Raw genomic sequence first — 13,238 nt, forward strand, 5'->3', positions numbered from 1 at the left:
CCCTACACTGCCCTAGTTGCTTAGTTCTCCACCGGAACCTGCTTTGCTTGTCCCCCGTCACATTATGGTTGATTGAGCTGCGAGGTTTTGGGAGTTACGAGTTATTGGATCCATCGTTTGACCAAAATGAGTATGTTGCGAGTTCATCTCCATCCTTCCATGTTGGTCTCTCGAAGTCTCTTTCTAGACCTCTGTTTTTGGGGTTGTCATGGTGGCATTTTACCAGTTGGTGGTCCTAGGCTTTTTTATATGAGATATTTAGTGATATACCCATTTCTAGCACTAATATTATAAATAAACCATACACAATTGAATTCCTATAAACAAACCCAAAAAAAACCCAAAAAATGATAGCTAGCCTTATTGAATTTAATATTGATTATTAAATTACTTTGATGCCCTATTGAGTGCTTTGGGTATTTTTATGAGATTTTGGGGTTGGGCTTGTTTTAAGAAATTGATGGCAATTTTGTAATTTATAAGAAGTTGAAAGCTTTTTTGTTATGTTGTAAATGGGCTTTGGGTGTGTTTCTAAAGTCCATTTTATATAGGGTATTTTTATAATTTGGGCTCCCATATTGGGTATAATAGTGAATCTCCCTTTTTATATATATATATTGATTGGTTCAATTTGTTTTGTTCGGTTACATATTTATTATTATTGGGCCAGACCTAGTGAGCTTTTATATGTATTTGTGTTTGTGCCTTTTGTAATGGGCATGCGTGGAATCATTGAATAGAAAGCCCCCAAAATGCATAAAGGATTTGAAGCCAATGCCATGAAGAAAAGTAGTATCAACATCTGAAAACATCTGAAAAAGTTTTCTTGTAGCATCACATTTCCCCAAAATACAAATCTTATATTGACCTTCCAGATACAAAACACATGCTCAAATCAAACCACTATATCTAGCTCAGAAACTTGTACGATTTTAGTTAATCTATGACTATGCATAGATGATTTTATTATTTTATACAGTTACTATATTGTCAGATCTTGATATTAATGGTTACAATATAACCCTAGAAAAATGTACATATCAAAAGTTCAACCACTTAACAGTTGAGATTGTCTTATAGTAATGTTTGTTTATGCTTGGATGTTGTGCTAATTCACTAAGCAGTCCAGGGTTACGGTCACACATGTGCATGCATTGGCAAAAAAACAATAGCAGTACTATAATTCACAAAGAATTTGACGTGCGTTTGGATGAGGAAATAAAGTAATATTCTAGAATTTGTAAAGTTTCTTAGATGACTAATAAATTTAAATACAAAATTTAATGTTTATTATCTTAGAATTTTAGAAATGACAACTATTTATACATAATTTGAATTTGAGATTTATGACTTTTAAATTCCATTTTTTTTACCGACTTGAAATTATTTTTTGTTTTAGATCTAAACACGGGAATTAGTTTATATCAATTTAAAAATTATGATTTTTATCAAAATTTCATGTTTATTTTTCTCATTTACATTCAGAGCATGGCTGCTAATAAAGACTTCACCTGGTGCAATGAACTTGAATCATATAAAATTGAACTCATTTTAACTGATTTCCATATAATCTTCCACGGAAGCACCCTGGAAGCACTCTGACGAAAAACAATACAGAAACGACTTTGCTCCTCTGCGTAGTGGTGGTCCACTAGCTCTGATTGGCCACTGCCCACTTTGGGTCTACATGACCCCACTTGGAGGAGAAATGCCCGCCTCGTTCAACGGTCCCAGATGATATAATCGTTCCCCACCTTTGCGTGTGCTCTCTCATTTATATTCACAGCCTTTTATTATTTTCAAGTCAATCCCAATCCAATCTCAGTCAGTCATGAGTGTTAACAAAAACGAAACTATCTGCGTCTAAACGATGTCGTTTACCGGTCAACCGTTTAACATCCCCGCGGCGTGTTCCGTCGCGCCTGCGGCTGAAGACCCGGACCCGGAAGTTCCGCTCCGGAATCTGTCGATGGTCCGAACGAGAATGGATTCGCTGCAGTGCTTCCTCACCGAATCGATCAACGCCAACGCTCTGATCAGCAAGGACCAGATGGACATGGTCTCAGCCGGAATCGCCTCTGCGATCCGCGAAATCATCTCAAACGGTGCCGCTTTGTTGGCCTGCTCTCAGAACCCGGGACCCGCATCCGACCAGACCCAAACACCCGCCGCCAACAACGAAGTAGCTACAGAGGTCAAGAAAGAGGAAGAGAGCGATTTCCAAAACGACGACGCAGAGGGCGAGATTGTGGAGGTGGACGCGATGGAGCTGCTGGCGGAGCACATCCACTACTGCGAGATTTGCGGGAAGGGATTCAAGCGAGACGCGAATTTGAGGATGCACATGCGGGCCCACGGGAACCGGTTCAAGACGCCCGAGGCCTTGGCCAAACCAGACAAGAACCCGGCCGAGCAGAGCCGGAAGACCCGGTTCTCGTGCCCCTATATCGGGTGCAACCGAAACAAGGGGCACGTGAAGTTCCGGGCGCTGAAATCGGTGATCTGCGTGAAGAATCACTTCAAGCGAAGCCACTGCCCGAAGATGTACTCGTGCAATAGCTGCAACAAGAAGAGCTTTTCGGTCTTGGCGGATTTGAAGAGCCACCTGAAGCACTGCGGCGAGGCGCGGTGGCGCTGTACGTGCGGCACGAGCTTCTCGAGGAAGAGCAAGCTGTTTGGGCACATGGCCTTGTTTGAAGGGCACATGCCGGCGGTTGAGGACGAGAAGAGTGTTAAGGCTGCGACGGCTATGGATCAGGATGAGGATGAGGATGAGGAGGAAGAGGTGGAGGAGAATACGACGTCGTTTAAAGGACGGGAAATGGGGTCGAATTTTTTTGAGGATACTGAATTTTCTGAGTTGCTTGGAGGGTTTGGTTCCATTGATGGGTATTTTTTGGACGATATGTTGGTGGACTTGTGACAGTGGTGATGATGATGATAAGGTATTACTTTTAGTATATCTCTTTGACTTGTTGTTGTATTTGTTTAGATTTTAGAGTTTTTGTGATTTGTTGTTGCATATGTAATAAATTTTTGTGATAAGAGATTTATCAAGTTTCTTTATGGTAAATCTCTGTTGCTGTTTCTAATAAGTTGAATTAATAAAACCCATTTCTTGAATTCTTGATTTTAATGTGCTTGCAATGCAAGGCAGCCTTTGATTTGTTGTTGATTTCAAATTTTAGCTACTAAATGATGTGACAAATCTCGAATTAACTGTATCTTAAATGGGATCGCAGAAGAACAAGTGAAAAACACTCAAAATTTTAAGGTGATTGTAAGGTTTACAATGGTTGCAACAATGGTTTTGTAGTGAAGATTTGAGCTAATTTTTAGATTAGGAAATGTGTACGAGGCAGGTATCCGATTTCCGTTGGAACTTAGAATTGTTAGAGAGAGACCATCCAGATATACATGAGCTAGGTGAAGTCTTTTACTTGTGTCTGAGAAATGTGGTTCTTTTAGACTCTGCTCAATTCTTCCACCAGTTAATATTCTGTTGTGGTGGTGCTTAACTTGTTGTCTAAGGTACTTATGTATCCCCACATCTTCATAGAATTAGTTGACAAATATTTTACTGTCGCTGCTCAAAGCTTGTCCTTGTTGCCTGTTTTTGTTTGGTTTGTAGTTCCTAAGTGATTTTAAGTTGAGAGAAAACAAATACAGAACAAGTTGAAGAAGCTGCGGTTGGGCAGGTTTTTTACTGAAAAATTGGTGTGTTTTAGTGATTAGTGAGTGTTTGTTGGCAGGACAAAAGCGATGGATGGGTCGACTCTATTTGAGTTTATAATACTGTAAAGATTGTCTGTTGTTGTTGGTATTGGCAAGGAGGTCAATGCATTATTGAGGCATGGGTTTTGTTTTCATGGCACCTAACCTCTAAGCTGAGATGTTTTCAATTGGGTTTTATTTATTATTATAATCTCTCTCTCTCTCTCTCTTTTCAATTGGGTTTTATTTATTATTACAATCTCTCTCTCTCTCTCTCTCTCACTCATACAGTGCCATTTTCTTTTGCCATTGGAAATGAGACAAAAGGGTTTTGGCGACTTTTTAATCAGCATTGATCCTACGGATGTGGGAGATCTGAAGATGGAATTTCAAGTCTGCCCTTGAATTTTGTTCTTTGTAAAGCTCAGTTCCATTAACTTCAAAACGTCTCAGTTTGATTCTCAAACTATACTAATTGTGTCATTTAATTACAAAAGTTGACAGCCTTTTTTCAAAATTTCAATAGTTGGCCCTTTGCACATGACCACTTTTTGAATGTCATTTGGGTTACCATAGCTAAGGAAAAGCTCAGAAAACATGAGAAATCTTTTCTCAAGTTCTTTCCGGCTTTAGGTCTTTGGTAACCAAAATGAATTTGTAAAAGTTGCCATATATGACCATTCATGTCACATTTTAAAATCAATTTAACTTTTTATTGTTAGCTACCTCACTTCCAATACTTTGATAACAAACAAGGACTCAGGAACCAGAGTGTTACAATTAAATTTATGGTCAAGTTTTTGGGAACAAAAAGTAAGTTTTTATTGTCATGCTCCAAGTTCAGCCCAAAATCGCTAAAACGGACAATTAAATCAAACTCATTAACTTGCTCAATTAGAACTACCAGGATCTGCAAGTTTACCAAAACTGAACATAAAGACTTCCATTATACATGGTGTTTCCTACAACATTAAAGCCTAAAGTTTTCCAAAAACAATCATATCTTCTGTAGGGTAGCCAAAACACCACAAGAGAGCCAAAGTTCTATTCCGAGCTAATCTGAAATGGAAGGGAAAAAGGGTGAGCTAGAAAGCTCAATAAGCAACTATATATGGCCACAAGTGAGTGCGAGGATTAGAACAATACAATATCTGAAAATTGAACTAAAGAGAATACACAAACGAAACTAAAAAACTCATGTGTTGTAAAACGATTCATAGTAGAATGCAGAGAAACATTAACAATGAAATAGCTTATGTCCTTATTCCCATGGTGGTCACATGAGCCTTATTACCAGCTGGTTAGAGGTCCTGACTCCTTCAAAAGAACGCACGATCACTGTAATTCAGTTGGTCTGAATTAACCACAAGCTTAGATGCTATTCAATGTTCAATTCTGAGCTCCTTTAACAATGAAAATGAGGCATACATAACTGAATTGACAATGATACAAGGTTGTGATATCAGTAGAAGTAAAAGCAACTACGAGATTTAGAAAGATGGAAGCAAACAAAACAAACACCATAATAGATAGCTTACCTGAAACAGTACGGCTGAAACTATAATCTCCGAACACTTCAATCTCTTCCCAAAGGAGAAAGCAAGCCTAGAGCTACTCAACTTCAGTCCTTCCTTTCCTAGCAGCCTTAGTTATGTTTTTCCCCGAGGCTGTCTAATCTGCAAAGGCAAGCAGCAGCTGGAGTCAAGATGATACAAATGGTTCCAAGTCTGACACCTAAACCAAGAGGGGGTAGTCCAAGAACACATTACACAAGTCAATTCCATCACTGAAGGTTGCGACAAGCAGCTGAAGGAAGCACGAGGTGTTACCCTACTCAAGCAGGAGGTGTAGCCTAAACAAGCAGGAGGCGGCAAGTTTCTGTAGCATAAATATGACATTGCAATTCGATCCTTAAATGTTCTTCAAATTGCACAAGAGCACTAAAACAACTCCCCCAACCTTTTACTAATTACAAAACTCCCAGAAGGTAATAACCTTAAATGTGAGCTCAGAATCAACTAAACCACAAGGCTTAAGGTGCTAGATTCGGGGCTGTTACATTATTAAACCATTTCAGACCTTAATTAGTATTCCTCTCTGACTTGGAGTCAATAATTATATATACTTTACTCGATGAAAAAGGAAAATACAAATAAAGGCTATATTCTTTCTCTGGTTTTGGTTTTATGTTTTCTTTTTTTTAATTCGTTTCTCTGTTAGAGTCCTAAATATAGGTGGTCATTTGTCCCCAAAAACCCAAAATTCGATCATATTGAACTGCCATTTCGGTTTGGCATGGCAATTAAATATTATTATTTTTGTCAACAATCGGAAGATAATAATAATAATAATTACTATTAATATTAATATTTTATCAACCTGATAAGAATAGAAAACCTGATAACAATATAATATTTTTTTTATTTTATAGAAATAATTAATCTTTTAGTGCATGTGTACGTCACTCTCTTAGTGAAATTTGGGGTTTATTGCTCTTATTGGAAATTGAAATGTTAATAGGTTGTTATTACATTGATTTGGATTAAGTTGAAATAGAAATATGAACAATTGCATGAGAAATTCGTATTTCAAATCTCAAAAACCCAAATTTGGAGTCAAGTTACTTAAGCCATAAGTTATTCAATCATTTAATCTATTAAGTTCTTTGCCGCTAATAGTTGCATGCTCGCAATTTATACAATCTCTTAGCATATTGATAAACAGTTGATAAATATGTACTCCTAATATATACCTTCTATTTATACCAAACAGCGTGTCGTAATTTATACAATCTCTTAATCTATTGATTAACAATTGATAATCCGTAAACCTAATATATACCTTGTATTTATACCAAAAAGGGGAACATACTTATTATTTTTCTAATAAACAGGACATGATTACTTATTGGGACAAAATGTGTCAAATGCACCTTCGACCATAGAATGCTGATATTAAAATTCCACAGTTCCACGAATCTCAAAAGCACCCACTTCAATTCCAAGTGTTAAACTTAAGTCTAGCTTATAGATATGTGAGAGATTGATGGTCTCCAATCATCTTCAAGCCTTGTAGGACGAGGGAGATCTCAGTCAACAGTTTAGAACCTAAAATTTTGAATGGAAATGCTCTGAGAGAGAGAGAGTCACGGATTCCATGAAGTAAATTAACAAAAACTTGACGTGGTGAATGACGGATGCCAAAAGCCCAATTCATGCGTCTGCATGCAGTAACCTATATGCTTTTGACAACTTTGTATAGAGAGAGAAGGTTTGATTCATAGCATTTTATGTGGTCATGGTCAACACAACATGTGACATATATTTTCTAACAAAAAGAATAGTACCCAGATTGTACATGACGAATAGTTCTCTACCATTTTGGTTGACAAAATGTTCTGTCTAGCATCTGGAAAGCTAGTCGCTTCACATGCAGATACATACAAATTTGCATCTACGATGAAGCAAATTGCTTGCATTGTCATTGTGGATAGTCATCTAAGAGTTATAGACTAATAGATAGTCAGAGTCTTTGGGGTGGCCAATTCCTTTTTGAATTTATTATCCATAAAAATGAATGCAATCCCGTGCATGTGACTTCACACGCTATGAACCCTAAACAGAAACCATATCTATATATATATATATATGTCTTGCGGCATAACAAGATATATGACTAACAAACAAACAAACGCGGGAATTGAAGAAGAAATAGTACTGGGATTGTGAAGAGAGAAGTAAGCAATGTCTATTGAAGCTTTGGCAATGGCGGGCGCAGACTACATGGAATGCGGTATCAACTTCGAAGAGTGGGAGTCGAACGATGGCCTGAAAGATCCACCACCCTATCTGTTAGCTGATGAGCAGAGTTTTGATGTTGATCAGTTCCTCAGAACAAAGGGTGGTGCTGATGATATCTTGGCGTTTGATAGTGATTACACAAAGCGAAAGCTTCTTGAATGGGCTAAATCTGTGTTTCAATGTCTAACCTTCCGATTTAAAAATGTATTTATTAACATTTAAATTCATTCATTTTTTTCCGGGGGTGGGGGGAGAAAGAAAAAAAATGCTGATTTTTCCAGGAGACAGATCAAAAGCCATGTAAATATAGTTTGCCAATTCGATAGGCTATTGATTTAAATTTGTAAGAATACAAGTTGTCCGGAGCATTTATCTCAAAGTCTAGTTCGATTTATACATACACATAACTTAATTTGATATGCATAACTTTTTACTACCAAGCTTAATTGCATGATAGCTTTCATCTGTAAATCCCTCTTGCAAAATGTCAACAGCTATATATATGACAGGGAATACTCGTTCTGTGTATAAAAATTAAATTATTAATAATAAAAATTCTGGACCTACCAAATTAATTACCAATGCTGCTTGAAAAACATGACCCATGTAATTATCCCAGCCTTATCATATACATACTGTGAGAGAACTCAATAGGCATTATGCATGACCAGATTTAATATATAGAATTTTGAATATTGAATATTTTTAGCTAACTATGTATCATGACAAAAATAGCTCTTCTTTCTGTTTTGTGTTTCGTACTTCAGTTTCGCACCTTTGACTGAAATAATAATATCGTTCTGTTGATTGAACATGTACATGGTGACAGTGAGAGGGTTTCTGTTGATTGCTAAACGCTAATGCTGGGTTGTGCACGAGTGCAGGTATTTTTGGGTATAACTGGAATCAAAATAAGCACTTATTTGGAATGGGGGTTTCGGGAATTATTCAAATAAAATCAAGTCAAATGTCATGCAATGCAAATCATCACAGACTTAATTATGTCTTTCGTCGCTGGTATGATTTTACTGGTAATCTTGACCTTGTCAGTGAAAGGACCCGCCCCGAATTTTCCCAAAAACCCGAGACGAACCCTTTGGAATTCCTGACATCACTCTGATGCCGGGCCCACTTACTAAAGACCGAGACTTTCTGCCGAAATTTTGGCAGAGTCTCCCCTATAAATTGGACATTTCCCAAAATTTATGCCTGCATGAAAACACAATTTATATTCTCAACTGGCAGCATGCACAATATAATTTCATGCAATTCATGCAAATGGCCTTCGGCCTTCCAATAATTCTCAACCAACTACCAACAATTTCAAATACCCCTTTATGACTAATATTTAGTATGCGGCTGCACCTAATAACCTTAGGCTGCCTACGTACCCTCACTGAGGGATCAAGCCACACGTAGTTCTTCCATAAAACCTAATTCCACTCTCAAGTGATACCTCAACTCCTTTCTCTGTATTACACAAAATCTCCCCATACGCCGGTACAACCAACGCCACGTATGGGGTCTGTCAACACGCCGGATAACCTACGCCACGTGCGGCCATGCCATACTATCACATATCTCCCCATACGCCGGTACAACCAACGCCACGTATGGGGTCTGTCTCAACGCCGGATAACCTACGCCACGTGAGACCTACACGTCATATCACATAACTCCCCATACGCCGGTAAAACCAACGCCACGTATGGGGCCTGTCCCAACGCCGGATAACCTACGCCACGCGGGACCTCAACATTATATCATAAATCTCCCCATACGCCGGTACAACCAACGCCACGGATGGGGCCTGTCGACACGCCGGATAACCTACGCCACGTGCGACCTCAACACAATATCCCAATCTCTCCCCATACGCCGGTACAACCAACGCTACGTATGGGGCCTGTCTCAACGCCGGATAACCTACGCCACGTGAGACCTGACTTTCACTTGGTAGTGCTAGTAGTTAATCCAAAATCCGGGGGGGTATTTAAGGTAGTGCATATAGCACTCCAACTGACATTCTAGACTCTGTTGTATCCTTGTACAACCATATAATTATATTTTAATTCTAATATTGCGTAAGCCCCAACAATAGTCTAGTACCCGATAATCCCCCTAGGACGGTGAGATTACTTCGGGAGACTCACGGTCAACCAAGGGTCAAACTACCCTAACCCTGGTCAAACGGGCCCACGGGGACCACGACCTCCAAACTCCGATCCGAAAGTTCCTACGGGTTTTATAAATTATAGGACACTTGTCCTACCAGTTTGGTTCAGATCGGACGGTCGGATCGCTCACGATCGCACGATCTAACGGTTAATATAAAAGATAAACTTTAAAATATTAAATCGGAACATCCGGGGCTCCGATTCACCATCCGTGAATTCCTACACGATCCTAGAAATACCTAGTTTAACATATATTAAATTTGGGTCCATCCAACGGTCCCAACCTATCGAACCCGGATAACACACAATAGGCGATATCCGTTCGATAGTCAAACGATGTCCGAATTGAGATCCGCGAAATCCTACGCGCTCGTGACGGCACGAGGACCTCAAAACTGGACAGAGACGCGCCGCCCCCCTCGCCCACGCGCCGCCACACGCGCGGGCAGACCGGGTGCCCAAAGCGATAACGCTTCGCCGGAAAATCTCAAAACCACGGCTCCAAACTCCTACCCTAGGTATAACACCCTATTTGGAGCCACTTTTGTTCTTGGGAAACCCCCAAAAAGTGGCCGGAAATGGCCAAACACGGCGGCCGAAGTTCGGCCGAATTTCAATTCGAAAATCAAGTTGCCTACGCTACGAATCGATCAATTCCTACCCAACCATCAGCTAGAGCATGAAGAAAGGATGAATTTTCATACCTTGATCGCCAGAAATGGCGGCCGGAGGAGGGAGATCGAGCTCCTTGAATTTTGGGTTAAATTCGATCGGATTTTTGCATTTTCCGGCGAGCACAGGTGGTTCCGGTGGCTGAGATTGGTCGGGATGGAAAGAGGAGGATGGCACGGTTCTTTTGGGACCGGTGCCACCCCAAGTGGTGGCCGGATGTGGCGGCGGCGGCCCAAAAACCGCCGCTGTGAACAGTAACTCGGGGGGGGGGCTGTTTCTGCGCAGGGGAGAGAGAGAGAGAGAGAGGGAAAATCAGATTTTTATAAAAAATCCCATTTCGAAATATTTACGGTTATGCCACTGAACTTGTTTTGCTCGTAACTTCTTCGTTCCAACTCCGAATTGGGCCCACTACATGTCTACGAACTCGTCTCAGTGAGACCTATCCAAAAATACAAGTCACGGTCCCAAACTCTCTCCGATTAAAAATATGACTAAAATACCCTTAAATAATTAAATAATTAAATAAGGGTTAAATTTGGAGAAATTTGGGATCGGGGTGTTACAGTCAGGTTTCTCAAAATTCTGTTCAAGACGAAGGACTTTATGCTGTTATTCGAATTGGTCCATATGTTTGTGCTGAATGGAACTATGGAGTGACTGCATAATCTGCCCGGATGTGAGATTTGAACTGCTAATGATGTTTACATGAGTGAGATGAAGAATTTTACCACCTTGACTATTGATATGACGAAAAAAGAGAAACTTTTTGCATCCCAAGGTGGCCCAATTATTATTGCGCTGATTGAGAATGAAAATGGCAATGTGCAATCATACTATGGAGATGCTGGCAAAGCATATATGAACAGGTGCTCAAATTTTGCCCAATCTCTTTACATTGGAGTTCCATGGATTATGTGCCAACAAAGTGATGCTCCCCAACCAATGATAAGCACATGCAATGGCTGGTACTGTGATAATTTCAAACCATATAATGACAACAGCCTTAAAATGTGGACTGAGAATTGGACCGGCTGGTTCAAGAGCTGGGATGATAAAGACCACTTAGGACTGCTGAGGATCTTGCCTTCTCTGTTGCAAGGTTCTTCCAGACTGGAGGCACTTTCCAGAACTATTACATGTATCATGGTGGAACAAGCTTTGGTCGAACATCAGCTGCATACATTCCCACAACTTATGATTATGATGCTCCTCTTGATGAATATGGTAACTTGAATCAACCAAAATAGGTCACTTGAAGCAACTTCATGAGATTCTGAAATCCATGGAGTATACTCTCACCCATGGCAATATTACCACCATCGATTTTGGAAACTCTGTTTCAGCCGCTATGTATGCAACAAATGATTCAGCAAGCTACTTTTTTGGCAATGCAAATTCCACCACTGATCATACAATCACTTTCCAAGGAGAAACAAATACATTCCTGCTTGGCCTGTTAGCATTAAGTTACTGCAAATAAACTTCATGGTATCATAGCGGGTTAGTCCATGTGTGAAAGCCCAACAGTCACACATGCTCTACGTCGCTCAATATGTGTTGTCCACGTGTTAGACTTGAAAATTCGTCATACGTGTGGGGATGTGTGAGAATGTGAAGGTAAAAAGCCCTACATTGGAAAGTTGAGAAACCTAACAAAGGCTTATAATGAGTTGGGCTACGGTCCACATTACTAATTGATTTTGGGGTGGAACTTCAACTTCCTTCAACTATACTGTCCACTTTGGTATCAAAAGGATAGAACTCCCCAAAAATATGAAGACATTTGATTTATTAATTATAGAGTGGATTCAAATTCATTACAATCTACAAGTCATTGGGTTCGCCCAAGTGGTGAGGGAGAGAAGGTTATCATGTTAGACTTAAACATCTAGGATTCAATTCCCTCCAATGTAAGCAATTATATATTACTTTTCAAATACTTCGCATTAGTACACGTAGGTGCAAAAATGACTACTAGTCAAGCTTAGCATCACTGCTTTCATCAGGGGATATCTACTGCAAGATGTCAGCATCCAAATACCAAAGAGTAACGTGTGACCTCATAAGGCTAAGCCTTCAAACAAAAGAAGGTTGATGAGCAAAGCAAATAGGATCCATCTTCACGAGAACAACATTTCATCTTCAAAGAATAGTGTGCCATCAGTTTCCCTCTGTGAGCCTGAAGTGTACGGAAGATAGTTTCCCACTTGATTTTTATGTTCTTCCCGTGATCTCATATAAAGTATATGAAACTGGTACGGCTCTTTGTGATGATGAGAATTGGGAGCATATATAAACTCATTGTCAGGCAAGTGATCAGCTCATTATCGATCAAACCAATTGAAGCTAGCATTTACGAAGCTTTCTCTCTATCGTATATATATTTTGTTAGAGCCTGCAGACAAATCATGTCAGTTTCATTAGAAGCTTTAGCAATGGCGGGTACAGACTACCGTTCAATTGCTATGACTGTGGAAGAATGGGAGCGCTGCGACTTGGAGCTGTCTCCTCCACATTTACTAGCGGAAGATGAAGAAGAAAAAGATGAGAGACAATTCGAGGAACAAGTAATGGGAAAAGAAACTAAGAAAGGGAGAGAAGGAGGAAATTTCCCAACGCCCATTTCCTGCTGATCCAGCACTCAGAAGATTTTAATCTCCCTTGTTAGGATGATAATATATCGACTTTCAGCCTGGTTTCGAGAAATTATGACAGCTGCCCCAGGGAGTTGCAATCTTGTACTATTTCACATACATACGTACTGTTGCTATGCGTCTGTTGTTGATGTCCAAATATCCTCTGAGTCTTGTACAATGCATGGTTATAATTCCTGCACTACGGCACCTTATTTTTGGGACATAAACTGATTTCA

At 39.7% G+C, this 13,238-nt stretch overlaps 1 protein-coding gene across 1 annotated transcript; it reads left to right on the forward strand.

Annotated features, from left to right (window-relative positions):
* Positions 1 to 1,773: 1,773 nt before the first annotated feature.
* Positions 1,774 to 3,123, forward strand: LOC117633261 (zinc finger protein STOP1 homolog). The gene has a single exon (XM_034366984.1). The coding sequence runs from the start codon at positions 1,871 to 1,873 to the stop codon at positions 2,921 to 2,923; it is 1,053 nt and encodes a 350-aa protein (XP_034222875.1). The 5' UTR covers positions 1,774 to 1,870; the 3' UTR covers positions 2,924 to 3,123.
* Positions 3,124 to 13,238: the final 10,115 nt, after the last annotated feature.

Source organism: Prunus dulcis, chromosome 6 (assembly GCF_902201215.1).
Source record: "Prunus dulcis chromosome 6, ALMONDv2, whole genome shotgun sequence".
Lineage (NCBI taxonomy): Eukaryota > Viridiplantae > Streptophyta > Magnoliopsida > Rosales > Rosaceae > Prunus > Prunus dulcis.

Excerpts from the sequence above, each read along its gene's own strand:
- LOC117633261 (XM_034366984.1), top strand. The coding sequence starts at position 1,871 with ATGTCGTTTACCGGTCAACCGTTTAACATCCCCGCGGCGTGTTCCGTC.